Genomic DNA, 27,488 nt, shown 5'->3' on the forward strand with positions numbered 1-27,488 from the left:
ATGGAAAGTTAAACTCGAAGATCAATTAAATGTATATTGTCTTGCAGTAACGAGACCTAAACACATTCTATAACATAGATCATGACACTGTGGCACTCATTTAGGCAAGGGTATTGTAACGACAGATTCGGACGAAGAGGAGGTGTAGCAGGGATCGGACTAAAACGCAGCGTGGTAAGTGTCCATATTGTTTATTATAAAACATAAACTGAACACTAAGAACTACAAAACAATAAATGTGAACATGAACGAAAACCAAACCGAAACAGTCCCGTGTGGCACAAACACTGACACAGAAAACAAACACCCACAACCCAACAATGAAACCCAGGCTACCTAAGTATGATTCTCAATCAGAGACAACTAACGACACCTGCCTCTGATTGAGAACCATACTAGGCCGAAACAGAAACCTAAACATAGAAACACAAAACATAGACTGCCCACCCCAACTCACGCCCTGACCATACGAAATAAAGACAAAACAAAGGAAAATAAAGGTCAGAACGTGACAGGTATTGTGCCATTCTTGGCCAATGGAGATCTCCAGATATGTAATTGGCAATAGGCTAGTACTAGTCATTCTCCCACTAAATTAGTTCCAGGAGTAGAGTAAGCTAGGCTACTGCTCACAACCTGAGGCAGCAGTGGAAACATTTTATGAGACTTTGAAGCCATATGAACACATGTTGGCAGCAGCAGTATAGCCTAATGCACAGAGCTTACTTAAAAGCCAGGTTGCCTGATATGTTGGACCCATATATATGCCTGTTTGTCAACTACAGAGTATTTTGAATTTGTTAGCTCTGGACTAATTTTAGAGTTTGAAATAGACTACGCCTTTTGGCTATGTTTTATCAGTAACTGTGTTAAAGGTTTGTCCCGAATTTGATAAAGTATGATTATTATTTTTTCTGTGTGGAAGTGTGACCTACACCTACAGCAGTGGAGACTCCTCAGAGGAGGACCATCCTCCTCAGGGAATTTCATATAATGTAAATGGTAAAACATTTAAAAAGTCATAATTTTTAGATACAATCATACTAAATATAATTATACTAAAACACTATTTTGCAAAGGTCTCCAGTCGCAGCATGAACTGACATCTTGTCCGACCAATCACAGGTTCAGAGAATGAATCTAGTAATGAAAGCATAAGCTACAGCACTGGAGTCTATAACATGTGGTGAGTGGTTGCATCAAAGAGAAAAATGCAATAGTTCACCAGTTTTGAACAAATTAATTTATTCCAAAATGTAGAAGCAAGAGAGAAATAGAGAGTATCATTTTGTTTCACTTTCAGTGAAAGCAAATGCAGCTAGTTAGTACAGCCTACTGAAACATTCTGCTCAAACAGAGGGATGCTATGTTAGCTAGCTGGCTATGGCTTTCTAACACAACACTGGAACTCTTCCATGTCAAGGTAAGCTTTTGGTATTACTTTTTTTTTTGCCAGTGGGGCCTGCCGGTGTACCTGCATATTGACTGTACACTGTAACGTTACTGCATGATTGTAGCGGACGTACTAACGCGTTAGCTCTATTAGCTATGCTGACTATGACGTTATTTTAGCTAATATGGTGACAACAATGTAGGCTGTGTGTAGCGGATTGTTGGGTCAAATACAGCTGAAGTGTTGCGCATTGAAGGGCACATGCGAAGGGAAGAGGTGAGAGAAGAGCACATAGATGTGAGAAGGAATACAACGTGGCTGCTATGAAAGTGAACTGTTTACTCGTGATCAGGGGTGTATTCATTCTGCCAATTCTGTTGAAAAACGTTTCTTAAATGGAAGCAAACGGAACAAAATGGGGATAAACATACCTGAATTAGTCCAGTAGAAACTCTCGTTTGCAACTGTTGGAATAATGATTACACCCTATATCAGCTAGATACAGGCAAGAGTGTTGCTAGGCGGTATTGAATGTCACTGTCTGTCACCTCAAATGTGTCTCTCGATCTGTGTGCACCTACCATGTAAACTTTAATTCAAAGGCTAGGTTGTAGCAACCTCAAGATGGGTATAGGGAAAAGTTGAGTATCATGTAGTAACCTAAACCTAAACCTGTCACTGTTACATTGAACTGGGGGAATGGAATATGAATGAGTCATCCAATATACTGTAATAGAAATAAGGCCATGCTCCTGAAAAACAAATTGTCCTCCCTCATCTTAAACGACACTGACTGCCACTGATCTACAGCATGCTTAATAGAAACATGTTTTTAATACAGATCTTCAAAAACCAACCACAACTGACCTTCTCACCATTAGTAAGAAGATTATCGTTATTATAACAAATATGAGATCATGAGATGGACTTCTAGTATAGGCCTATAGGCTATTTTCAAACATGGCTTTAAAGGATTTAGAATTTGTTTATCACTGACCAAGGCGTGATTAGTCCCACTTAAGGGGCACCACTGTTTTCTCTGGCATCCCAACATAAATATTCAGACGGGTACACAACATGAGCATGATAAAATCAACATCTCCTCAAAGGATTTAAAAAAAAATTCTCTGCCACTTCAGAGTCTGTGAAGCTCTGCTGGCAACCTTTTAAGAGATGTCAAAGATAGCCCATTTTTTCTTATATCCTATTGAAACAGCTGATTATTTTCTGAAGTTCTATTCTGGTCTTAACAAGGAATCAAAGCGGGCCAAACAGAAGGGGAAAGGCCTTCTAGATTCTGATATGATCTTCAAAGGACCTATTGATTTGCCTCTAGTCTTGGACTGTTAATTACTTTCGGGGTGTCAGTCTAAAGTAAATATAGTCACATTTTTATGAATATAGATTTAGATACCAGGTAACACACAGTCTAAGAACAGTTAAACTTTTGTAACTGGTCTAGAATAGGAGGCCTTGATCCTTTTCCATGCTTCAATATTATAACTTCAAATGACTGCCAGTCTAAGTACAGAAATATAGAAATAAAGGAAAGCAATCCAGTACTGTACTGTTTCATAGTTGTACATAAATACACTGAACAAAAATATAAACGCAACATGTTAGGTGTTGGTCCCATGTTTCATTAGCTGAAAAAATACATCCCAGAAATGTACCATAAACACAATAGGCTTATTTCTCTTAAAATGTTGTGCACAAATTTGTTTCCATACCTGTTAGTGAGCATTTATCCTTTGCCAAGATAATCCATCCACCTGATGGGTATGTCATATCAAGAAGCTGATTAAACAGCATTATAATTACACAGGTGCACTTTGTGCTGGGGACAATAAAAGGCAACTCTAAAATGTGCAGTTGTCACACAACACAATGCCACAGATGTCTCAAGTTGAGGGAGCGTGCAATTGGCATGCTGACTGCAGGAATGCTGTTGAAAGTTGTTGCCAGATAATTTAATGTTAATTTCTCTACCATAAGCCGCCTCCAACGTTTTAGAGAATTTAGCAGAACATATGGTATGGGCAGGAATAAGCAACGGACAACGAACGCAATTGCATTTTATCGACGGCAATTTGAATGCACAGAAGTACCATAACGAGATCCTGAGACCCACTGTAGGGCCAATTTTTTTTTAAGGTATCTGTGACCAACAGATGCATATCTGTGTGCCCAGTCATGTGAATTGCATAGATTAGGGCCTAATCAATTTATTTCAGTTGACTGATTTCCTTATATGAACTGTAACTCAGTAAAATCTTATAAATTGTTGCATGTTGCATTTATATTTTTGTTCACTGTATATATAGTGAATTGCTATTTTGTGGTAGTGTGATCAAACCCATCTGCACTGATAATGGTGAAGGACAGTATTTCTTTTTCAGTCTAGGCGTTTAGCAGGAAATTATAAGGAGGGTGAGGAAATGGTAGGGCGGGGTGGCAATGGGGTGGGATGGCAATGGTTCTCTTCATAATGAGGGGCAGCCTAATATGGAAATACTTAAAATACCCAATTCTGACATCGGATTTAGCCGTTTCCTGGACGGCAGACAAAGCATAAGAGCATCCAACATCCTAATGTTGACTTCAAACATCATTAGCGTAATATAAAAACCAGTGCCTGAATCAAAAGGACTAAGGGAGGTTTTTAAGATTAAAAAACGGAAACAATGTATGAATTATAAGGTAATGCAGCTGGAGCTGAAATTACAGTAGACGTTAGTCAGCAAATTAGATATTTTCTTGGCACCTCAGTCATCTTAATGCAATTTTCAATACCTGTGTGACTATGACCAGCAATGGGCTTTACTTCCCGGCATGTAATCCTATCTGGCAAATTGGCCAATAATACAGAATAGCTAGAATGTTCACTATATCAGGAGTGTTTCAAATTACATTTGATCCATTTGAAACTCAAAGTAGGCATTCTATTGAGGTGATCATCGAGTTATAGTGCACGCCAGAGAAGATGAGCAACAAAAGAACAATAATTCAATACTGCACAGGTCACTAATAATATCTTCATATCATTAGCAACCACTGTGCAGTATGTAATTATTGCAATCATTTTTATGGGCGTTAACTCAAGATACTGGGTTTACAGTCAGTCACAGTATTTCATCCAGGTCACACCCAATATCATGTCAAGTAAGTTACGAAAACAAATGTCATTGATTGTTATGAGAAATGTGAATTAGTAGCGCATCGTAAAAAGTAAAGTAGTAATATATGTAATATTAAGATAGTCATGTAATAATATAGCAATAACTGAAAGCCTAATGAAAATGCTTTTCAAAATATTACAGACAGTGAGTGAAGTTATATATTTGTAGGAACCTTCTTTTGTGACTGAAGCCATTTTAAATGGTACTGTTTTAGATTACCTATAACAGCATACTCAATTAAACATAGCAATCACAACAAGTGTATCTGCAGCCCAGTTTGTTGATTAATCACATCTGGCATCGATGGAACTGGATGTTTCTGTGTGGGGGGGTCAAAAGTTTGAGAATACCTACTCATTCAAGGGTTTTTCTTTATCTGTACTATTTTCCACATTGTAGAACAATAGTGAAGACATCAAAACTATGAAATAAACCATGGAATAATTTAGTAACAAAAAAATGTTCAACAAATCAAAATATATTTTATATTTGAGATTCTTCAAATAGGCACCCTTTGCCTTGATGACAGCTTTGCACACTCTTGGCATTCTCTCAACCAGCTTCATGAGGTAGTCACCTGGAATGCATTTCAATTAACAGGTGTGCCTTCTTAAAAGTTCATTTCTAGAATTTCTTGCCAATCAGTTGTGTTGTGACAAGAAAGGTGGGGGGTATACAGAAGATAGCCGTATTTGGTAAAATACCAAGTCCATATTATGGCAAGAACAGCTCAAATAAACAATGAGAAACGACAGTCCATCATTACTTTAAGAGATGAAGGTCAGTCAATATGGAAAAATGGGGTAAAATAGTGCAGTTGCAAAAACCATCAAGCAAAAACCACCGCCACAGGAATGGAAGCACCAGCCTACAACAGCATTCTGCGGCGATACGCCATCCCATCTGGTTTGGGGTTTGTGTGACTATCATTTGTTTTTCAATCGGACAATGACCCAACACACCTCTAGGCTGTGTAAGGACTATTTTACCAAGGTGGGTGATAGAGTGCCGCATCAGATGACCTGGCCTCCACAATCACCCGACCTCAAACAAATTGAGATAGTTTGGGATGGGTCAGACCACAGAGTAAAGGAAAAGCAGCCAACAAGTGCTCAGCATATGTGGGAACTCCTTCAAGACAGTTGGAAAAGCATTCCAGGTGAAGCTTGTTGAGAGAATGCATAGAGTGTGCAAAGCTGTCATCAAGGCAAAGGGTGGCTATTTGAAGAATCTCAAATGTAAATACAGTGGGGCAAAAAAGTATTTAGTCAGCCACCAATTGTGCAAGAGGCCTGTAATTTTCATCATAGGTACACTTCAACCATGACAGACAAAATTAGGGGGAAAAATCCAGAAAATCACATTGTAGGATTTTTAATGAATTTATTTGCAAATTATGGTGGAAAATAAGTATTTGGTCAATAACAAAAGTTTATCTCAATACTTTGTTATATACCCTTTCTTGGCAATGACAGAGGTCAAATGTTTTCTGTAAGTCTTCACAAGGTTTTCACACACTGTTGCTGGTATTTTGGCCAATTCTCCATGCAGATCTCCTCAAGAGCAGTGATGTTTTGGGGCTGTTGCTGGGTAACACGGACTTTCAACTCCCTCCAAAGATTTTCTATGGGGTTGAGATCTGGAGACTGGCTAGGCCACTCCAGGACCTTGAAATGCTTCTTACGAAGCCACTCCTTCATTGCCCGGGCGGTGTGTTTGGGATCATTGCCATGCTGAAAGACCCAGGCACGCTTCATCTTCAATGCCCTTGCTGGTGGAAGGAGGTTTTCACTCAGAATCTCACAATACATGGCCCCATTCATTCTTTCCTTTACACGGATCAGTCACGCAAAAATATTTAGTCAGCCACCAATTGCGCAATTTCTCCCACTTAAGAATATGTGAGAGACCTGTAATTTTCATCATAGGTACACTTCAACTATGAAAGACAAAATAAGGGGAAAAAAATCTAGAAAATCACATTGTAGGATTTTTATGAAATTTATTTGCAAATTATGGTGGAAAATAAGTATTTGGTCACCTACAAACAAGCAAGATTTCTGTCTCTTAAAGACCTGTAACTTCTTCTTTAAGAGGCTCTTCTGTCCTCCACTCGTTACCTGTATTAATGGCACCTGTTTGAACTTGTTATCAGTATAAAAGACACCTGTCCACAACCTCAAACAGTCACACTCCAAACTCCACTATGGCCAAGACCAAAGAGCTGTCAAATGACACCAGAAACAAAATTGTAGACCTGCACCAGGCTGGGAAGACTGAATCTGCAATAGGTAAGCAGCATGGTTTGAAGAAATCAACTGTGGGAGCAATTATTAGGAAATGGAAGACATACAAGACCACTGATAATCTCCCTCAATCTGGGGCTCCACGCAAGATCTCACCTCGTGGGGGTCAAAATGATCACAAGAACGGTGAGCAAAAATCCCAGAACCACACGGGGGACCTAGTGAATGACCTGCAGAGAGCTGGGACCAAAGTAACAAAGCCTACCATCAGTAACACACTATGCCGCCAGGGACTCAAATCCTGCAGTGCCAAACGTGTCCCCCTGCTTAAGCCAGTACATGTCCAGGCCCGTATGAAGTTTGTTAGAGAGCATTTGGATGATCCAGAAAAAGATTGGGAGAATGTCATATGGTCAGATCAAACCAAAATAGAACTTTTGGTAAAAACTCAACTCGTCGTGTTTGGAGGACAAAGAATGCTGAGTTGCATACAAAGAACACCATACCTACTGTGAAGCATGGGGGTGGAAACATCATACTTTGGGGCTGTTTTTCTGCAAAGGGACCAGTAAGACTGATCCGTGTAAAGGAAAGAATGAATGGGGCCACGTATCGTGAGATTTTGAGCGAAAACCTCCTTCCATCAGCAAGGACATTGGAGATGAAACGTGGCTGGGGCTTTCAGCACGACAATGATCCCAAACACACCGCCCGGGCAACGAAGGAGTGGCTTCGTAAGAAGCATTTCAAGGTCCTGGAGTGGCCTAGCCAGTCTTCAGATCTCAACCCCATAGAACATCTTTGGAGGGAGTTGAAAGTCCATGTTGCCCAGCAACAGCCCCAAAACATCACTGCTCTAGAGGAGATCTGCATGGAGGAATGGGCCAAAATACCAGCAACAGTGTGTGAAAACCTTGTGAAGACTTACAGAAAACGTTTGACTTCTGTCATTGCCAACAAAGGGTATATAACAAAGTATTGAGATAAACTTTTGTTATTGACCAAATACTTATTTTCCACCATCATTTGCAAATAAATGCATTCAAAATCCTACAATGTGATTTTCTGGATTTGTTTTCTCATTTTGTCTGTCATAGTTGAAGTGTTCCTATGATGAAAATTACAGGCCTCTCAAATATTTTTAAGTGGTAGAACTTGCACATTTGGTGGCTGACTAAATACTTTTGTGCCCCACTGTAAATAGTCTCTGGCCAGCAACCTGAGTCAATGAACACATCTTAATAATAGGGCTTGTGGTAGTACTAGATTTATTTGTGTAATTTGTGGTGTCACTTCAGCAGGGTTGTGGCTTGTTTTGGTTGAAGGCATCCACCTTGGCCAATGATGTGATGCTCTGATAGGCTTTCACTGCAATCTGTGAGGAAATGCATTTAGACAAAAACTGTTAAAGAAAATGCATTGCCTCATTCAATATTAATTAAATTGAAAACGTAATGGCTTTGAGCTGTTTATTTACATTTGTAAATAATGTTTTACTTCCTTGTAGACACTAAACTGAAAGCATAATTTAGCCAAAGACTTGTCATCCATCCATGCAGTGCTGTAGTAGCATCCGTTAGCTGGGCATCTGAGCTGAGGAAGGGAAATTGTGAAAGAAGGGAAAACAAAAGCAAAACAGGAAGGAAGACCTTCAAGGAAACAGGCCTGGGGTATATTTTTTGTTATGACTCCTCCCAAGCCAGGAAACGCCATAGAAAACCATGTTACCCATGCTGCTTGGTTACCTTATCTCCTAATAAAATGTTTAATATAACAATGCTGACCTAGTTTAAAACAACAGGGAGTCGGGAGAGTGGGGTGTGTGTGTGTAATAAGCCTGGAGCAAGGATTTCCGGTACACTGATTAGAAGCAGCATCTTACATGGGCTTCTCAACACACTTGTAGAAGGACTGCATTTCGTTGTTCTGCTTCCAGCATGCCATCATTATGGACATCTCAGTGATACACATGGCATCTGTGGGGAAACAGTGTAATCACTTTCCAGTGTTGTTGTCATTGTCACCAAAAATATTAAAATGTTGAATAAAACACTGAATTATAAGGTACTACTAACTCAGAATGCTGATCTACATTGATTTCAAAAGAGAGTGTAAAATTTATGCACACTGCAGTAAAAAGAGGTGTAACAGGCAACATGGCTGACCAATCATATCATAGAGTGCTGAGGGCGTTTTAGTAGACAGAACATGGTGCAACGTTTAATTCAACTGAAACGGTAGCCTACTGTACTGAACGACCAGTTGAAGAACATTGTGATTATGGTGGCCCAGAGGGCCCAATAAAGGGAAAGTAACTGAATGACTACCGACCCGTAGCACTCACATCAGTCATCATGAAGTGCTGCGAGAGGCTGGTCAAAGACTTCAGTACATCACCTCCTCCCTCCCAGACACACTCAATCCTCTACAGGGAAGAGGTTGGCACTCTGACGGTGTGGTACCAGCTAAACAACCTCTCCCTCAACCTGTCCCTCGTCTGTATGAGTATCTAGATACAGTGCTTTCGGAAAGTATTCCGACCCCTTGACTTTTCCACATTTAGTTATTCTTTTTATTTAACCTTTATTTAAACAAGGCAAGTCAGTTAAGAATCAATTCTTATTTACAATGACGGCCTACACCGGTCAAACCCGGACGACGCTGGGCCAATTGTACGCCGCCCTATGGGACTCCCAATCATGGCCGGTTGTGATACAGTCTGGATGCAGTGCTTTAGACCGCTGCACTACGTTACAGCCTTATTCTAAAATGTATTAAATAAAACTATTTCCTCAGCAATCTACACACAAAACCCCATAATGACAAAGCGAAAACAGTTTTAGACATTTTTGCACATTTATCAAAAATAAAAACAGAATGACCTTATTTACATAAGTAAACAGACACTTTCATATGAGACCTGAAATTGAGCATCCTGTTTCCATTGAATCTTGATTGGAGTCCACCTGTGGTAAATTCAATTGATTGTACATGATTTTGAATGGCACACAACTGTCTATAAAAAGTTCCCACAGTTGACAATGCATGTCAGAACAAAAACCAAGGTTGAAGGAATTGCCTGTCGGGCTCCGAGACAGGATTGTGTCGAGGCACAGCTCTGGGGAAGGGACCAAAGAAAATCTGCAGCATTGAAGGTCCCCAAGAACACAGTTGCCTCAATCATTCTAAAATTAAATAAGTTCAGAACCTCAAAGACTCTGCCGAGAGCTGGCCGCCCAGCCAAACTGAGCAATCGGGGGAGAAGGGCCTTGGTCACGGAGGTGACCAAGAACCTGATGGTCACGTTGACAGAGCTCCAGAGTTCCTCTGTGGAGATTGGAGAACCTTCCAGAAGGACAACCATCTCTGTAGCACTCCACCAAACAGGCCTTTATGGTAGAGTGGCCAGACAGAAGCCACTCATACATTTACATTACATTTAAGTCATTTAGCAGACGCTCTTATCCAGAGCGACTTACAAATTGGTGCATTCACCTTATGACATCCAGTGGAACAGCCACTTTACAATAGTGCATCTAAATCTTTTAAGGGGGGTGAGAAGGATTACTTTATCCTATCCTAGGTATTCCTTAAAGAGGTGGGGTTTCAGGTGTCTCCGGAAGGTGGTGATTGACTCCGCTGTCCTGGCATCGTGAGGGAGTGTGTTCCACCATTGGGGAGCCAGAGCAGCGAACAGTTTTGACTGGGCTGAGCGGGAACTGTACTTCCTCAGTGGTAGGGAGGCGAGCAGGCCAGAGGTGGATGAACGCAGTGCCATTGTTTGGGTGTAGGGCCTGATCAGAGCCTGGAGGTACTGAGGTGCCGTTCCCCTCACAGCTCCGTAGGCAAGCACCATGGTCTTGTAGCGGATGCGAGCTTCAACTGGAAGCCAGTGGAGAGAGCGGAGGAGCGGGGTGACGTGAGAGAACTTGGGAAGGTTGAACACCAGACGGGCTGCTGTGTTCTGGATGAGTTGTAGGGGTTTAATGGCACAGGCAGGGAGCCCAGCCAACAGCGAGTTGCAGTAATCCAGACGGGGAGATGACAAGTGCCTGGATTAGGACCTGCGCCGCTTCCTGTGTGAGGCAGGGTCGTACTCTGCGGATGTTGTAGAGCATGAACCTACAGGAACGGGCCACCGCCTTGATGTTAGTTGAGAACGACAGGGTGTTGTCCAGGATCACGCCAAGGTTCTTAGCACTCTGGGAGGAGGACACAATGGAGTTGTCAACCGTGATGGCGAGATCATGGAACGGGCAGTCCTTCCCCGGGAGGAAGAGCAGCTCCGTCTTGCCGAGGTTCAGCTTGAGGTGGTGATCCGTCATCCACACTGATATGTCTGCCAGACATGCAGAGATGCGATTCGCCACCTGGTCATCAGAAGGGGGAAAGGAGAAGATTAATTGTGTGTCGTCTGCATAGCAATGATAGGAGAGACCATGTGAGGTTATGACAGAGCCAAGTGACTTGGTGTATAGCGAGAATAGGAGAGGGCCTAGAACAGAGCCCTGGGGGACACCAGTGGTGAGAGCGCGTGGTGAGGAGACAGATTCTCGCCACGCCACCTGGTAGGAGCGACCTGTCAGATAGGACGCAATCCAAGCGTGGGCCGTGCCGGAGATGCCCAACTCGGAGAGGGTGGAGAGGAGGATCTGATGGTTCACAGTATCGAAGGCAGCCGATAGGTCTAGAAGGATGAGAGCAGAGGAGAGAGAGTTAGCTTTAGCAGTGCGGAGCGCCTCCGTGATACAGAGAAGAGCAGTCTCAGTTGAATGACTAGTCTTGAAACCTGACTGATTTGGATCAAGAAAGTCATTCTGAGAGAGATAGCGGGAGAGCTGGCCAAGGACGGCACGTTCAAGAGTTTTGGAGAGAAAAGAAAGAAGGGATACTGGTCTGTAGTTGTTGACATCGGAGGGATCGAGTGTAGGTTTTTCAGAAGGGGTGCAACTCTCGCTCTCTTGAAGACGGAAGGGACGTAGCCAGCGGTCACTCCTCAGTAAGATGGCGCCGACAGATATAGCAGATCTGCTTCTAGCTCCTAAGCAACTTTGCAGTATTTTTTTGTGTGTGTATTATTTCTTATATTATAAGGCCAGAATTCTTTTTGTCTTATTACATTCAGCCCGGAAATAACTTTTGGATATCAGAGTGGCGCAAACTCAACAGCATTACGACCAGGAATACGACTTTCCCGAATTGGATCCTTTGTTCGTACCCTTCAAGACACACCCAACGGAGAAGAGGTATTTGGAGTGGACTTCAAGTCCGACTCAGGAGGTGTGCATGCCATCCACCGCTTCCGATTATATTACTCGCTACTGTTCAGTCTCTGGATAATAAAGTAGATGAGCTCAGGGCGAGAATCTCCTTCCAGTGAGACGTCAGGGATTGTAACATACTCTGTTAAACTAAAACATTGCTCTCTCGAGATATACTGTCCCCGTCCATTCAGCCATCTGGGTTCTAAGTACATCTGTAGACTGTCATTGTAAATATTTGTTCTTAACTGACTTGCCTAGTTAAATAAAATAAAACATTTTTAAACATAGAGCAGACAGGAATAAAGAACTCTCCGGGAAGAAGAAAGACAGGGGTGTATGTTTCATGATTAACCACTCATGGTGTGATTGTACTAACATACAGAAACTGAAGTCCTTTTGTTCACCCGACCTAGAATACCTCACAATCAAATGCTGACAATATTACCACATCATCAACCACCCCGAGCCACTGCCTGGATACCCCTCTATCACCCAGAAGGTGAGGTACAGGTGCATCAAAGCTGGGACAGAGAGACTGAAAAGCAGCTTCTATCTTGAGACCATCAGACTGTTAAATAGCCATCACTAGCCGGCTTCCACTCGGTTACGCAACGCTGCAACTTAGAGGCTGCTGAACTATATACACAGACTTGGAATCACTGGCCACTTTAATCATGTTTACATACTGCTTTTATTTTTTAAAAATGTTATTCACCTTTATTTAACCAGGTAGGCTAGTTGAGAACAAGTTCTCATTTACAACTGCGACCTGGCCAAGATAAAGCATAGCAGTGTGAACAGACAACAACAAGAGTTGTTACACATGGAGTAAATAAACAAGTCAATAACACAGTAGAAAAAAAGAGTTTATATGCATTGTGTGCAAAAGGCATGAGGAGGTAGGCGAATAATTACAATTTAGCAGATTAACACTGGAGTGATAAATGGTCAGATGGTCATGTGCAGGTAGAGATACTGGTGTGCAAAAGAGCAGAAAAGTAAATAAATAAAAACAGTATGGGGATGAGGTAGGTAAATTGGGTGGGCTATTTACAGATGGACTATGTACAGCTGCAGCGATCGGTTAGCTGCTCAGATAGCAGAGGTTTAAAGTTGGTGAGGAACATAAAAGTCTCCAACTTCAATGATTTTTGCAATTTGTTCCGGTCACAGGCAGCAGAGAACTGGAATGAAAGGCAGCCAAATGAGGTGTTGGCTTTAGGGATGATCAGTGAGATACACCTGCTGGAGCGCGTGCTACGGATGGGTGTTGCCATTGTGACCAGTGAACTGAGATATGGCAGAGCTTTACCTAGCATGGACTTGTAGATGACCTGGAGCCAGTGGTTCTGGCGATGAATATGTAGCGAGGGCCAGCCGACTAGAGCATACAGGTCGCAGTGGTGGGTGGTATAAGGTGCTTTAGTAACAAAACGGATGGCACTGTGATAAACTGCATCCAGTTTGCTGAGTAGAGTATTGGAAGCTATTTTGTAGATGACATCGCCGAAGTCGAGGATCGGTAGGATAGTCAGTTTTACTAGGGTAAGTTTGGCGGCATGAGTGAAGGAGGCTTTGATGTGACATAGAAAGCAGACTCTAGATTTGATTTTAGATTGGAGATGTTTGATATGAGTCTGGAAGGAGAGTTTACAGTCTAGCCAGACACCTAGGTACTTATAGATGTCCACATATTCTAGGTCGGAACCATCCAGGGTGATGATGCTAGTCGGGCATGCAGGTGCAGGCAGCGAACGGTTGAAAAGTATGCATTTGGTTTTACTAGCGTTTAAGAGCAGTTGGAGGCCACGGAAGGAGTGTTGTATGGCATTGAAGCTCGTTTTGGAGGTTTAGATAGCACAGTGTCCAAGGAAAGGCCAGAAGTATACAGAATGGTGTCCTCTGCGTAGAGGTGGATCAGGGAATCACCCGCAGCAAGAGCAACATCATTGATATATACAGAGAAAATAGTCGGCCCGAGAATTGAACCCTGTGGCACCCCCATAGAGACTGCCAGAGGACCGGACAACATGCCCTCCGATTTGACACACTGAACTCTGTCTGCAAAATAGTTGGTGAACCAGGCAAGGCAGTCATTAGAAAAACCAAGGCTACTGAGTCTGCCGATGAGAATATGGTGATTGACAGAGTCGAAAGCCTTGGCAAGGTCGATGAAGACGGCTGCACAGTACTGTCTTTTATCGATGGCGGTTATGATATCGTTTAGTACCTTGAGTGTGGCTGAGGTGCACCCGTGACCGGCTCGGAAACCAGATTGCACAGCGGAGAAGGTACGGTGGGATTCGAAAAAATCTGAGTAAAAAGGCACATGACAGCCCACTTGGATTTTGCCAAAAGGCACCTAAAAACTCTCAGACCATGAGAAACAAGAATCTCTGGTCTGATGAAACCAAGATTGAACTCTTTGGCCTGAATACCAAGTGTCACGTCTGGCGGAAACCTGTCACCATCCCTAAGGTGAAGCATGGTGGTGGCAGCATCATGCTGTGTGGATGTTTTTCAGCCACAGGGACTGGAAGACTAGTCAGGATCGAGGCAAAGATGAAAGGAGAGATCCTTGATCAAAACCTGCTCCAGAGCACTCAGGACCTCAGACTGGAGTTCAGGTTCACCTTCCAACAGGACAACGACACTAAGCACACAGCCAAGACAACGCAGGAGTGGCTTCGGCCAGAGCCTGACTTGAACCCGATCAAACATTTCTGGAGAGACCTGAAAATAGCTGTGCAGTAATGCTCCCCATCCAACCTGACAGTTTGAAATCTGCAGAGAAGAATGGGAGAAAATCCCCAAATACAGTTGTGCCATGCTTGTAGCATCAAGTTTGGATACCCCTTCTCATTTAAGGGTTTTTCTTTATTTGTACTATTTTCTACATTTAATAATAATAGTGAAGACATCAAAACTATGACTCATACTTGGCATTCTCTCAACCAGCTTCACCTGGAATGCATTCCAATAGTTTTGAAGGAGTTCCCACATATCAAATGTTTTATTTGTCACATGCGAAGAATACAACAGATGTAGTAGACCTTACAGTGAAGTGCTTACTTACACGCCCTTAACCAACAATGCAGTTTAAAGAAAATACCTGTAAAAAAAGAGCAGCAGTAAATAACAATAGCAGGGCTATATACAGGAGGTACCGGTACAAAGTCAATGTGTGGGGGCACCAGTGTCGAGGTAATTGAGGTAATATATATATGTAGGTTAAGTTATTAAAGTGACTTTACATAGATAATAACAGAGAGTAGCAGCAGTGTAGAAGGGGGGGGGGCAAAGCAAATAGTCTGGGTAGCCATTTGATTAGCTGTTCAGGAGTCTAATGGCTTGGGGGTAGAAGCTGTTTAGAAGCCCTTTGGACCGAGACTTGGCGCTCCGGTACCACTTGCCGTGCGGTAGCAGAGAGAACAGTCTATAAATAGCGGTGGCTGGAGCCTTTGACAATATTTGGGCCTTCCTCTGACACCTTCTGGTACAGAGGTCCTGGATGACATGAAGCTTGGCCCCAATGATGTACTGGGCCATACGCACTACCCTCTGTAGGGCCTTGCAGTTGGAGGCCGAGCAGTTGCCATACCAAGCAGTGATGCAACCCGTCAGTATGCTCTCGATGGTGCAGCTGTAAAACCTTTTGAAGATCTAAGGACCCATGGCAAAAAAATTCAGTCTCCAGAGGTGGAATACGTTTTGTCATACCCTCTTCACGACTGTCTTGGTGTGCTTGGACCATGTTAGTTTGTTGGTGATGTGGACTCCAAGGAACTTGAAACTCAACCTGCTCCACTACAGCCCCGTCGATGAGAATGGGGGCATGCTCGATCCTCCTTTTCCTGTCGTCCACAATCATTTCCTTTGTCTTGATCACATTGAGGGAGAGGTTGTTGTCCTTGCAATACACGGTCAGGTCTCTGACCTCCTCCCTATAGGCTGTCTCATGATCAGGCCTACCGCTGTTGTATCATCAGCAAACTTATTGATGGTGTTGAAGTCATGCATGGGCAGTAACGAGTGAACAGGGGGTACAGGAGAGGACTGAGCATGCACCCCTGAGGGGCCCCCATGTTGAGGATCAGCGTGGTAGATGTGTTGTTACCTACCCTTACCACCTGGGGGCGGCCCATCAGGAAGTCCAGGATCCAGTTGCAGAGGGAGTTGTTTAGTCCCATGGTCCTTAGCTTAGTGATGAGTTTTGAGGGCACTATGGTGTTGAACGCTGAGCTGTAGTCAATGAATAGCAATCTGACGTATTAATTTTGTCCAGGTGTGAAAGGGCAGTGTGGAGTGCAATAGAGATTGCATCAACTGTGGATCTGTTGGTGTGGTATGCAAATTAGGGTGGGTCTAGGGTTTCTGGGATAATGGTGTTGATTTGAGCCATGACCTGCCTTTCAAAGCATTTCATGGCTACAGATGTGAGTGCTACGGGTCAGTAATCATTTAGGCAGGTTACCTTAGTGTTCTAGGGCACAGGCACTATGGTGGTCTGCTTGAGACATGTTTCAGGGAACTTGCCTCGAAGCCTCGAAGTGAGCATTGAAATTATTTAGCTCATCTGGTAGGCTCGTGTCACTGGGCAGCTCTCGGCTGTGCTTCCCTTTGTAGTCTGTAATAGCTTGCAAGCCCTGCCACACCTGACGAGTGTCGGAGCCAGTGAAGTACGATTCGATCTTAGTCCTGTATTGACGCTTTGCCTGTTTGATGGTTCGTTGGAGGGCATAGCAGGATTTCTTGTAAGCTTCCGGGTTAGAGTCCTACTCCTTGAAAGAGGAACCTCTACCCATTAGCTCAGTGTGAATGTTGCCTGTAATCGATGGCTTCTGGTTGGGGTATGAAACATAAGATATTACAGTTTTTAACAAAATAGTATGATTGGTTAAGAGCCGATAAGACGGCAGCCATCCCCTCCGGCGCCATCTTCATGGTATATGCTGAGCACTTTGATTTTGGTTGATTGCTTTTCCTTCACTCTGCAGTCCAACTCATCTCAAACCATCACACCTCCTCCTCCATGCTTCGCGGTGGGAACCGCACATGCGGAGATCATCCAGTCACCTCTACTCTGCATCTCATAAAAGACACGGAGGTTAGAACCAAAAATCTCTAATTTGGACACATCAGACCAAACGACAGATTTACACCGGTCTAATGTACATTGCTCGTGTTTCTTGGCCCAAGCAAGTATCTTCTTCTTATTGGTGTCCTTTAGTAGTTGTTTTAATTTGCAGCAATTCTACCATGAAGGCCTGATTTAGGCAGTCTCCTCTGAACAGTTGATGTTGAGATGTGTCTGTTACTTGAACTCTGTGAAGCATTTATTTGGGCTGCAATCTGAGGGTGTTAACTCCAATGAAAGAATCCTCTGCAGCAGAGGTAACTCTGGGTCTTCCTTTCCTGTGGCAGTCCTCATGAGAGCCAGTTTCAACATACAGTGGGGCAAAAAGGTATTTAGTCAGCCACCAATTGTTCAAGTTCTCCCACTTAAAAAGATGAGAGAGGCCTGTCATTTCATTATAGGTATACTTCAACTATGACAGACAAAATGAGAAGAAATAAATCCAGAAAATCACATTGTAGGATTTTTAATGAATTTATTTGCAAATTATGGTGGAAAATAAGTATTTGGTAAATAACAAAAGTTTATCTCAATACTTTGTTATATACCCTTTCTTGGCAATGACAGAGGTCAAACATTTTCTGTAAGTCTTCACAAGGTTTTCACACACTGTTGCTAGTATTTTGGCCCATTCCTCCATGCAGATCTCTCCATGCAGATCTCTAGGTATGGTGTTCTTTGTATGCAACTCAGCATTCTTTGTCCTCCAAACACGACGAGTTGAGTTTTTACCGAAAACTTCTATTTTGGTTTCATCTGACCATATGACATTCTCACAATCTTCTTCTGGAGCATCCAAATATTCTCCAGCAAACTTCAGACGGGCATGGACATGTACTGGCTTAAGCAGGGGGACACGTCTGGCACTGCAGGATTTGAGTCCCTGGCGGCATAGTGTGTTACTGATGGTAGGCTTTGTTACTTTGGTCCCAGCTCTCTGCAGGTCATTCACTAGGTCCCCCCGTGTGGTTCTGGGATTTTTGCTCACCGTTCTTGTGATCATTTTGACCCCACGGGGGGAGACTTGCGTGGAGCCCCAGATCGAGGGAGATTATCAGTGGTCTTGTATGTCTTCCATTTCCTAATAATTGTTCCCACAGTTGATTTCTTCAAATCAAGCTGCTTACCTATTTCAGATACAGTCTTCTCAGCCTGGTGCAGGTCTACAATTTTGTTTCTGGTGTCATTTGACAGCTCTTTGGTCTTGGCCATAGTGGAGTTTGGAGTGTGACTGTTTGAGGTTGTGGACAGGTGTGTTTTATACTGATAACAAGTTCAAACAGGTGCCATTAATACAGGTAACGAGTTGAGGACAGAGGAGCCTCTTAAAGAAGAAGTTACAGGTCTGTGAGAGCCAGAAATCTTGCTTGTTTGAAGGTGACCAAATACTTATTTTCCACCATAATTTGCAAATTAATTCATTAAAAATCCTACAATGTGATTTTCTGGATTTTTTTTCTCATTTTGCCTGTCATAGTTGAAGTGTACCTATGATGAAAATTACAGGCCTCTCTCATCTTTTTAAGTGGGAGAACTTGCACAATTGGTGGCTGACAAAATACTTTTTTGCCCCACTGTAGCGCTTGATGGTTTTTGCGACTGCACTTGAAGAAACTTTCAAAGTTAATGTCTTAAAGTAATGATGGACTGTTGTTTATTTTTTCTTATTTGAGCTGTTCTTGCCATAATATGGACTTGGTCTTTTACCAAATCGGGCTATCTTCTGTATATTCCCCTACCTTGTCATAAGACAACTGATTGGCTCAAACATATTAAGAAGGAAAACAATTCCCGAAATTCACTTTTAACAATGCACACTTGAAATTGAAATGCATTCCAGGTGACTACCTTGCTGGTTGAAAGAATGCGAAGAGGGTGCAAAGCTGTCATCAAGGCAAAGGGTGGCTACTTTGAAAAATCAAAAATATATTTAGATTTGTTTAACACTTTTTTGGTTACTACATGATTCCATCTTTTTTATTTTATAGTTTTTATGTCTTCACTATTATTCTACAATGTAAAAAAATAGTACAAATAAAGAAAAATCCTTGAAGGAGTAACTGTGTCCAAAATGTTGACTGGCACTCATACATACATACATACATACATACATACATACATACATACATACATACATACATACATACATACATACATACATACATACATACATACATACATACATACATACATGTAACCGATGTGAAATGGCGAGCTAGTTAGCTGGGTGCGCACTAATAGTGTTTCAATCGGTGACGTCACTCACTCTGAGACCTTGAAGTAGTTGTTCTCCTTGCTCTGCAAGGGCCGCGGCTTTTGTGGCTCGATAGGTAACAATGCTTCATGGGTGTCAGTTGTTGATGTGTGCAGAGGGTCCCTGGTTCGAGGCAAGGAGAGGGACGGAAGTTACACATACACACACACACATAGATACATAGAGCCTATATACAGTTGAAGTCGGAAGTTTACATACACCTTAGCTAAAAACATTTAAACTCAGTTTTTCACAATTCCTGACATTTAATCCTAGTAAAAATTCACTGTCTTAGGTCAGTTAGGATCACCACTTTATTTTAAGAACATGAAATGTCAGAATGATAGTAGAGAGTGATTTATTTCAGCTTTTACTTCTTTCATTACATTCCCAGTGGGTCAGAAGTTTACATACACTCAATTAGTATCCAGTCGCACTGCCTTTAAATTGTTTAACTTGGGTCAAATGTTTTGGGTAGCCTTCCACAAGATTCCCACAATAAGTTGGGTGCATTTTGGCCCATTCCTCCTGACAGAGCGGGTGTAACTGACTCAGGTTTGTAGGCATCCTTGCTCTCACATGCTTATGTAGTTCTGCCCACAAATTTTCTATGGGATTGAGGTCAGGGCTTCGTGATGGCCACTCCAATACGTTGACTTTGTTGTCCTTAAGCCATTTTTCCACAACTTTGGAAGTATGCTTGGGGTCATTGTCCATTTAGAATACCCATTTGTGACCAAGCTTTAACTTCCTGACTGATGTCTTGAGATGTTGCTTCAATATATCCACATAATTTTCCTACCTTATGATGCCATCTATTTTGTGAAGTGCACCAGTCCCTCCTGCAGCAAAGCACCCCCACAACATGATGCTACCACCCCCGTGCTTCAGGGTTAGGATGGTGTTCTTCGGCTTGCAAGCTTCCCCCTTTTTCCTCCAAACATAGCGATGGTCATTATAGCCAAACAGTTCTATTAAACAGACCAGAGGACATTTCTCCAAAAAGTACGATCTTTGTCCCCATGTGCAGTTGCAAATCGTAGTCTGGCTTTTTTATGGCGGTTTTGGAGCAGTGGCTTCTTCCTTGCTGAGTGGCCTTTCAGGTTATGTTGATATAGGACTCGTTATACTGTGGATATAGATACTTTTGTTCCTGTTTCCTCCAGCATCTTCACATGGTTATCTGCTGTTGTTCTGGGATTGATTTGCACTTTGCACAAAGTACATTAATTTCTAGGAGACAGAACGCGTCTCCTTCCTGAGCGGTATGATGACTGAGTGGTCCCATGGTGTTTATACTTGCGTACTGTTGTTACCAGATGAACGTGGTACCTTCAGGCGTTTGGAAATTGCTCCCAAGGATGAACCAGACTTGAGGTCTTGGCTGATTTCTTTTGATTGTCCCATGATGTCAGGAAAAGAGGCACTGTGTTTGAAGGTAGGCCTTGAAATACATCCACAGGTACACCTCCAATTGACTCAAATGATGTCAATTAGCCTGTCAGAAGCTTCAAAAGCCATGAGATCATTTTCAGGAATGACTCACTGGAATTGTGATACAGTGAATTATAAGGAAATAATCTGTTTGTAAACAATTGTTAGAAAAATTACTTCTGTCATGCACAAAGTAGATGTCCTAACCCACTTGCTAAAACTATAGTTTGTTAACAAGAAATTTGTGGAGTGGTTGAAAAGATTTGCTTTAATGACACCAACCTAAATGTATGTAAACTTCCGACTTCAACTGTATGTATATGTTTTTTTTACACACAATTATAAGGGGGATTGGAAATGATGCAGAGAATTACATTGATGGAAGCTACAATCTATCTGCAATATTAAAGCTGATCTACCCCCTAAAATTGGTTTTAAAAAATCTCCCTCAACGTTCTCGGCTCCCCCGATACTGCTCCCCTTTGGACTGCCCCAACAGACATCTACCCTGCCCCCACCCCAATGGACATGAATATCATGCTGAATAGCCACCACCACTCCTACCCCCTGCTCAAGGCTCCTGAGTGAAGCAACGGTCTAAGGAACTACGTCTCAGTGCTAGAGGCGGCACTACAGACACGCTGTTTCAAATCCAGCATGTATCACAACCGGCCGTGATTGGGTGTCCCATAGGGCGGTCGCACAATTGGCCCAGCATCGTCCGGGTTTGGCCAGTGTAGGCCGTCATAGTAAATAAGAATTTGTTCTGAACTGACATGCCTAGTTAAATAAAGGTTACAAATAAAAATTGTCACAGTTGTAAATACAGTATGTATACATAATTGTTTTGTATTGTTTCATTCACACCTGCACTGTTGAAGTTCGGAGCTTAATTAAGTATTTCCCTGCAACACTGCACACTGCAACACTGCACATGGCATGTAGCCAAGCACGTAGAGTGTTGGGCCAGCAACTGAAAGGCTGCTTGTTTTGAATCCCCGTGCCGTCAAGGGGGAAAATCTGTCAATGTGCCATTGAGCAAGGCACTTAACCCAAAGGGGCGCCCTACTACTTGCCAAAGTGGCGCCCTACTACTACAACACATTTCGCTGCACCTATCCAGTGTATGTGACAATAAAACATCTCTCTCACGTCTGTGACCCTGTGCATGTGACTAAATACTAATCTAAAAATGAGTGGTGTGCATGTGCTGCACGGGTTTTGTGATTTCAAATGATCACTCACACCCATATTGATCAGGCTACACCTTGCCACAGCCATCAAACGGGAGCAAACATTACCTCAAGACTGTTCAAGAATGGTGTGCACCGTTTGGAGGAAATTTGTCTTTCAGTACACGCGGTCATGCAACTCTAACGTAGCAAAAAGTGCATGAATGAACTGATTGCATCCCAGGATGTCTGCAACTCTAACGTAGCAAAAAGTGCATGAATTAACTGATTGCATCCAAGGATGTCTGCAACTCTAACGTAGCAAAAAGTGCATGAATGAACTGATTGCATCCCAGGATGTCTGAGTATCTGGGATGTTGCCTGTGTTAGTTCGGTATGTCCAGTCTATACCCGTGCCCATTGAATAGACAATAGCGGTGTTTGAATACCCATACTAAGATACTGTATATCCTATTAGTTAATTTTAGTATACTGTAAACGAACGGTATCCTTTCAGTTGAGCGTACTTCCGCTTCACCTGTCTACAGGAAGTTGATGCTGTTGCTTTGCAACCTCTTGCTAGCTTGTTAGCACAACAAATTACTAGCTAGACATTTTACGACTTCAGGTGTGTTATTAAATTCAATCTGGAGTGCCAGAGTGCACTCTGTGCATTCGTAAATTCAGAGTGTAGTCAGATTGTGGGTTTGTAAATTCAGAGCGTTCAGACCGCACACTGGACCCAGCATAACTTGCTAGCTACTTCCAGACCTCACTCTGACCATTTTAATTGCCCGAGCAGAGCTGGATAAGCTGTTTTCATGTTACCTAGAGCGTTGATGACTGTAACTGTGCTGCTGGCAGCAATTTAATGAGGCTTTTTTGTTGACATTTACGGACACCGGCCATATTCAACTGGTGTTGAGCTGAGCGTTTGCAAATTCATCAGTTATTCTGTGCTCTGGCACAGGTACACTCAGACGAGAGTGCTCTGAATTCTGAGTAGATAGCCAGAGTGAATTAAGTCAATAAACGTTGGGTAGTTAGTTAAATAGCATATAGTTAATATATTGGCAAGTTCGATGTTGTCACATGAGTTGACGCTGGAGAGACAAAGCAGGTACGGGGAGTCAAACATTTAATAAGGAACGAACATGGAACAAGACAGGAACAGCGTCAGCATACAAGAAAACAAAGACAAAAAAACAATCAATACAGCAAGGGAACTGACAAATATAGGGGATGTAATAAACAGATGATGAGTGAGTCCAGGTGAGTCCAGGTGAGTCCAATATCGCTGATGTGTGTGACGAGGGAAGGCAGGTGTGCATAATTGATGATAGGAGTGAGTGATGCAGGGCAGCCTGGCGCCCTCAAGCGCCTGAGGGGGGAAGAGTGGGAGCAGACGTGACAGATGTTATTAGTAGCCATCTAACGTTAGGTAGCTAATATACCGGTAGATGCTGCTGTAATGATATGCGGTTCGTAAGGGTAGTGTAGATAGCAATTGTCAGCCAACATAACATGAAAGGTAACTTATTTGAAAAGTAATCCATGTATTACATTGCTCAACATTATCTTAGCATTTGTCATTAGCTAAAGCAATGAATTTGTATCTGCTCTCGTTGGACATACGCTGCATATTTTCTGCCATTTTCTTCAAATCTGAAAACATTTTAAAGCCAAGGCCATGTTCTGAAGAATTGCATTATGGTCCCTAAAAGCACAGAAATAGTGTCCACTGCTTGAATACTTCATATTTTGGCGAATGTAGTACGGCATCCAGGAACTTTTGGCATACTAACTATATCCATACTATGACCAATAAGTATAATATACACTGCATTTACATCACAAATAGTATGGTTAGTATGAGTATTCAAACACAGCTGTCATGTCGTCATTACACAGGTTAAACACAGATTAATTTGAAAGCCTTACCTTCCCCTAGTGGTGTAAAGTACTTTAAGTAAAAATACTTTAAAGTACTACTTAAGTAGTTTTTTGCAGTATCTGTACTTTACTATTTATATATTTGACAACTTTTACTTCACTACATTCCCAAAGAAAATGTTGTACTTTTTACTCAATACATTTCACCTGACACCCAAAGTACACATTTTGAATGCTTAGCAGGACAGGAAAATGATCAAATTCACGCACTTATCAAGAGAACACGTGGTCATCCCTAATGCATCTGGCCTGGCGGACTCACTAAACACAAATGCATCTTTTGTAAATAATGTCTGAATGTTGAAGTGTGCCCCTGGCTATCAGTAAATTTTAAAAACAAGAAAAATGGTGCAGTCCTCTTTGCTTAATATAAGGGATTTTAAACAATTTATACTTTTACTTTTGATACTTAAGTATGTTTAAAACCAAATACTTTTAGACTTTTACTCATTTACTGGCTGACTTTCACTTCCACTAACTTTTTGTTCAAGATGGTGCCGATAGAGATGAAAGCTTCACTTCTAGTCCTTAGGAAAAGTATTTGCTGTGCTGTATTTAGTTTTTCATGTAGAATTTTTGACATTGTTAGCCCAGAAAACCTTAAGTGTTATTACATACAGCTGGGAAGTACAATTGGATATCAGAGAGACGTCAACTTACCAGCACAACCAGCATTACGACCAGGAATATGACTTTCCCAAAGCGGATCCTTTGTCTGCACCTCCCAGAGCATTTGAACTGATTCCAGAGGCCGACCCAAAACAACACCACCGGAGGAGAGGGTGCTGGAGCAGTCTTCTAGTGAGGCTTTGGATGCGTGCATACCACCCACCGTTTCGGGGTATATTTCTGGCTAATGTCCAGTCCCTAGTTAACAAAGTCAACGAAATCAGGGCAAGAGTTGCTTTCCAAAGAGATATCCGGGATTGTAACATACTCTGTTTCACAGAAACATGGCTAGCTGGGGACATCCTGTCGGAGTCCGTACAGCCAATGGGATTTTCAGTGCATCGCACCGACAGGAATAAACATCTATCCAGTAAGAAGAAGGGCGGGTGTGTATGTTTCATGATTAACGACTCATAGTGTAATTGTAACAACATACAAGAACTCAAGTCCTTTTGTTCACCTGACCTAGAATTCCTCACAATCAAATGCCGACTGTATTATCTCTCAAGAGAACTTTCCTCGGTTATCATCACAGCCGTGTATATCCCCCTGTAAGTGGATACCAAGACGGCCATCAAGGAACTTCACTGGACTTTATGCGAACTGGAAACCATATATCCTGAGGCTACATTTATTGTAGCTGGGGATTTTAACACAGCTAATTTGAGAACAAGGCTACGTAAATTCTATTAGCATATCGATTGCAGTACAGGAGCGAGTAACACGCTCGACCATTGCTACTCTAACTTCCGCGATGCATACAAGGCCCTCTATTTTGCAAATCTGACAATGACCCCATCTTGTTGCTCTCCTCCTATAGGCAGAAAGTAAAAAAAGGAAGCGCCCGTGATTAGGTCTATCCAACGCTTGTCTGGAGTTGCCAGTGGAAAGGTAAGCATGCAAAGATAAATATGTTGACTCTCCAATACGGCAGTGTGACATTTTTGTTATAATATAGGGCAAGTCAAAACATTGGCTCACCTCTTGGGGCACGTTGTGTGGGGGCTGCCAACTCAGCAGATATTAGTGTTGATAGTTCTGTCAGGTGAGTTCACCGCCCAACTCCCAATACACAAAAGGGGATCTTCAAGAGATGACGCACACATCTAAGGTACGTTAATGGTAGTATAATAGTATAACCGTTTTATAACTAGGTGAATCACTTGAAATAAATCGATAGTTATGAAATAAACATATGGTTTTGGGTAGTGGACTTGCAAAATCGATAAAGGAGTAATACACTATTTACATTGCATATAGGAAATTGTCTAATGCGTTCTTCTGTGTTTTTACTGGCATTTCCACTGAAACGTGGCCATGGGCCATGCACCGTGGAGGCGGCCATAAACAACTGCACAACATTTCATCCAGTATCCATCTAAGACCATTAAAGTCGGACCACGTGACTGCTGCACATAACTTCAAACCCAGATAGAGTTACAGTATAGTAGGTGGGCAAAGTTATGTTCTCCTACTTTTTTTATCACCTGGCGTGGATATAACCAGGATGATGAACGTTTTCCTGTGTGTGTGTGTGTGTGTGTGTGTGTGTGTGTGTGTGTGTGTGTGTGTGTGTGTGTGTGTGTGTGTGTGTGTGTGTGTGTGTGTGTGTGTGTGTGTGTGTGTGTGTGTGTGTGTGTGTGTGTGTGTGTGTGTGTGTGTGTGTGTGCGTGTGTGTGCGTGTGTTGCAGTGATTCAGTTTGCTATCGTGGTTCCTGACATCGAAGCTGCTCAGAGGTATGCTGGACCCTCAGGGAACAACACAAGGCTCGTTAGGGATCTTAGTAGAATAATATTTATCACTTAATATGTTTACTGATTATGTTTGCTTTCCTTCCCTAGTCAGGTTTCCGTGGGGGTAATATTTCAGCAGATGGGCTCCAGCATATTCACACTGGCACATTCCATTGATTCACCGCCTCCTGGACCCAAAGCTTCTGGTATTCACTCTGTCTCTGCAAGCTTATACCTGGAGGAAACTTGCATAAGAGCACTTGATAAAATAGTTGATGTGCAGCCAGCATCAGTTTCTCCTCAGGAGCCTAATCTCACCGCAGTCAATTAGGTATAGCTTGGACATCCAAAAGTTTAGGGCTCAATGATACACATAGTTGGAAAGAGACAATCACCCGACAGTATCTACAGATCAGGGAATGTAGTCCATTAAACAAAGCTATATCCTGGTAATTTGACAGGGGAAATGCAAATGAGATATTGATGATGAATGTGCAGCCGGAAACTCTTGAGATGGACAATGCTATGGAGACATTAAGTGGCCCCTGCTGAACTCTGAACCCTGAACCTTCCAGACACTCGCTTGACTGAGCAGCACTACATGGCAAATATACACTTAATCACTCGTTCGCTAACTCATTCTCACTCTCTGTCTCTCTCTCTCTGTCTCTGTCTATATCACACTCTCTCTCACACACACACACACACACACACACACACACACACACACACACACACACACACACACACACACACACACACACACACACACACACACACACACACACACACACACACACACACACACGCGCGCACACACACTCACAAAGAAAGACACTCTCAGAAAGGTTTGAAGTTCCTCCTTTTGTGAGGATTTTAATCGTAAATCAATCTGACACTTTCTATTTGAGCATTCATTACTGATTTGTTGGCTAGGCAATTTACCCTTCATCCCCGCCTCTCTTTACAAACACAAGTTATCACATTCTTTTTTGCATATCTGCATGTTAAAATTCCAAAGACACTTGCACGTCTAAGCTATCTTTGTTGCAG

At 42.4% G+C, this 27,488-nt stretch overlaps 1 protein-coding gene and 1 long non-coding RNA gene across 2 annotated transcripts in view; one reads left to right on the forward strand and one right to left on the reverse strand.

Moving 5' to 3' along the window:
• The window catches only part of LOC118400405 (neurotrypsin-like), a 38,293-nt gene extending 18,701 nt beyond the window's left edge, over positions 1–19,592 (reverse strand). The window contains exon 1 of the mRNA XM_052476773.1: positions 19,486–19,592. Within this exon, the coding sequence (XP_052332733.1) occupies positions 19,486–19,564 (79 nt within the window). The 5' untranslated portion in view covers positions 19,565–19,592. The remainder of the gene's footprint in view (positions 1–19,485) is intronic.
• LOC118400414 (uncharacterized) lies at positions 78–27,488 on the forward strand. The gene is made up of 6 exons (XR_004829011.2): positions 78–174; positions 25,522–25,592; positions 25,660–25,812; positions 26,073–26,152; positions 26,393–26,438; positions 26,544–27,488. It is a non-coding gene; the product is annotated as an uncharacterized LOC118400414 (long non-coding RNA).

Source organism: Oncorhynchus keta, chromosome 2, assembly GCF_023373465.1.
Source record: "Oncorhynchus keta strain PuntledgeMale-10-30-2019 chromosome 2, Oket_V2, whole genome shotgun sequence".
In the NCBI taxonomy this organism is placed as follows: domain Eukaryota; kingdom Metazoa; phylum Chordata; class Actinopteri; order Salmoniformes; family Salmonidae; genus Oncorhynchus; species Oncorhynchus keta.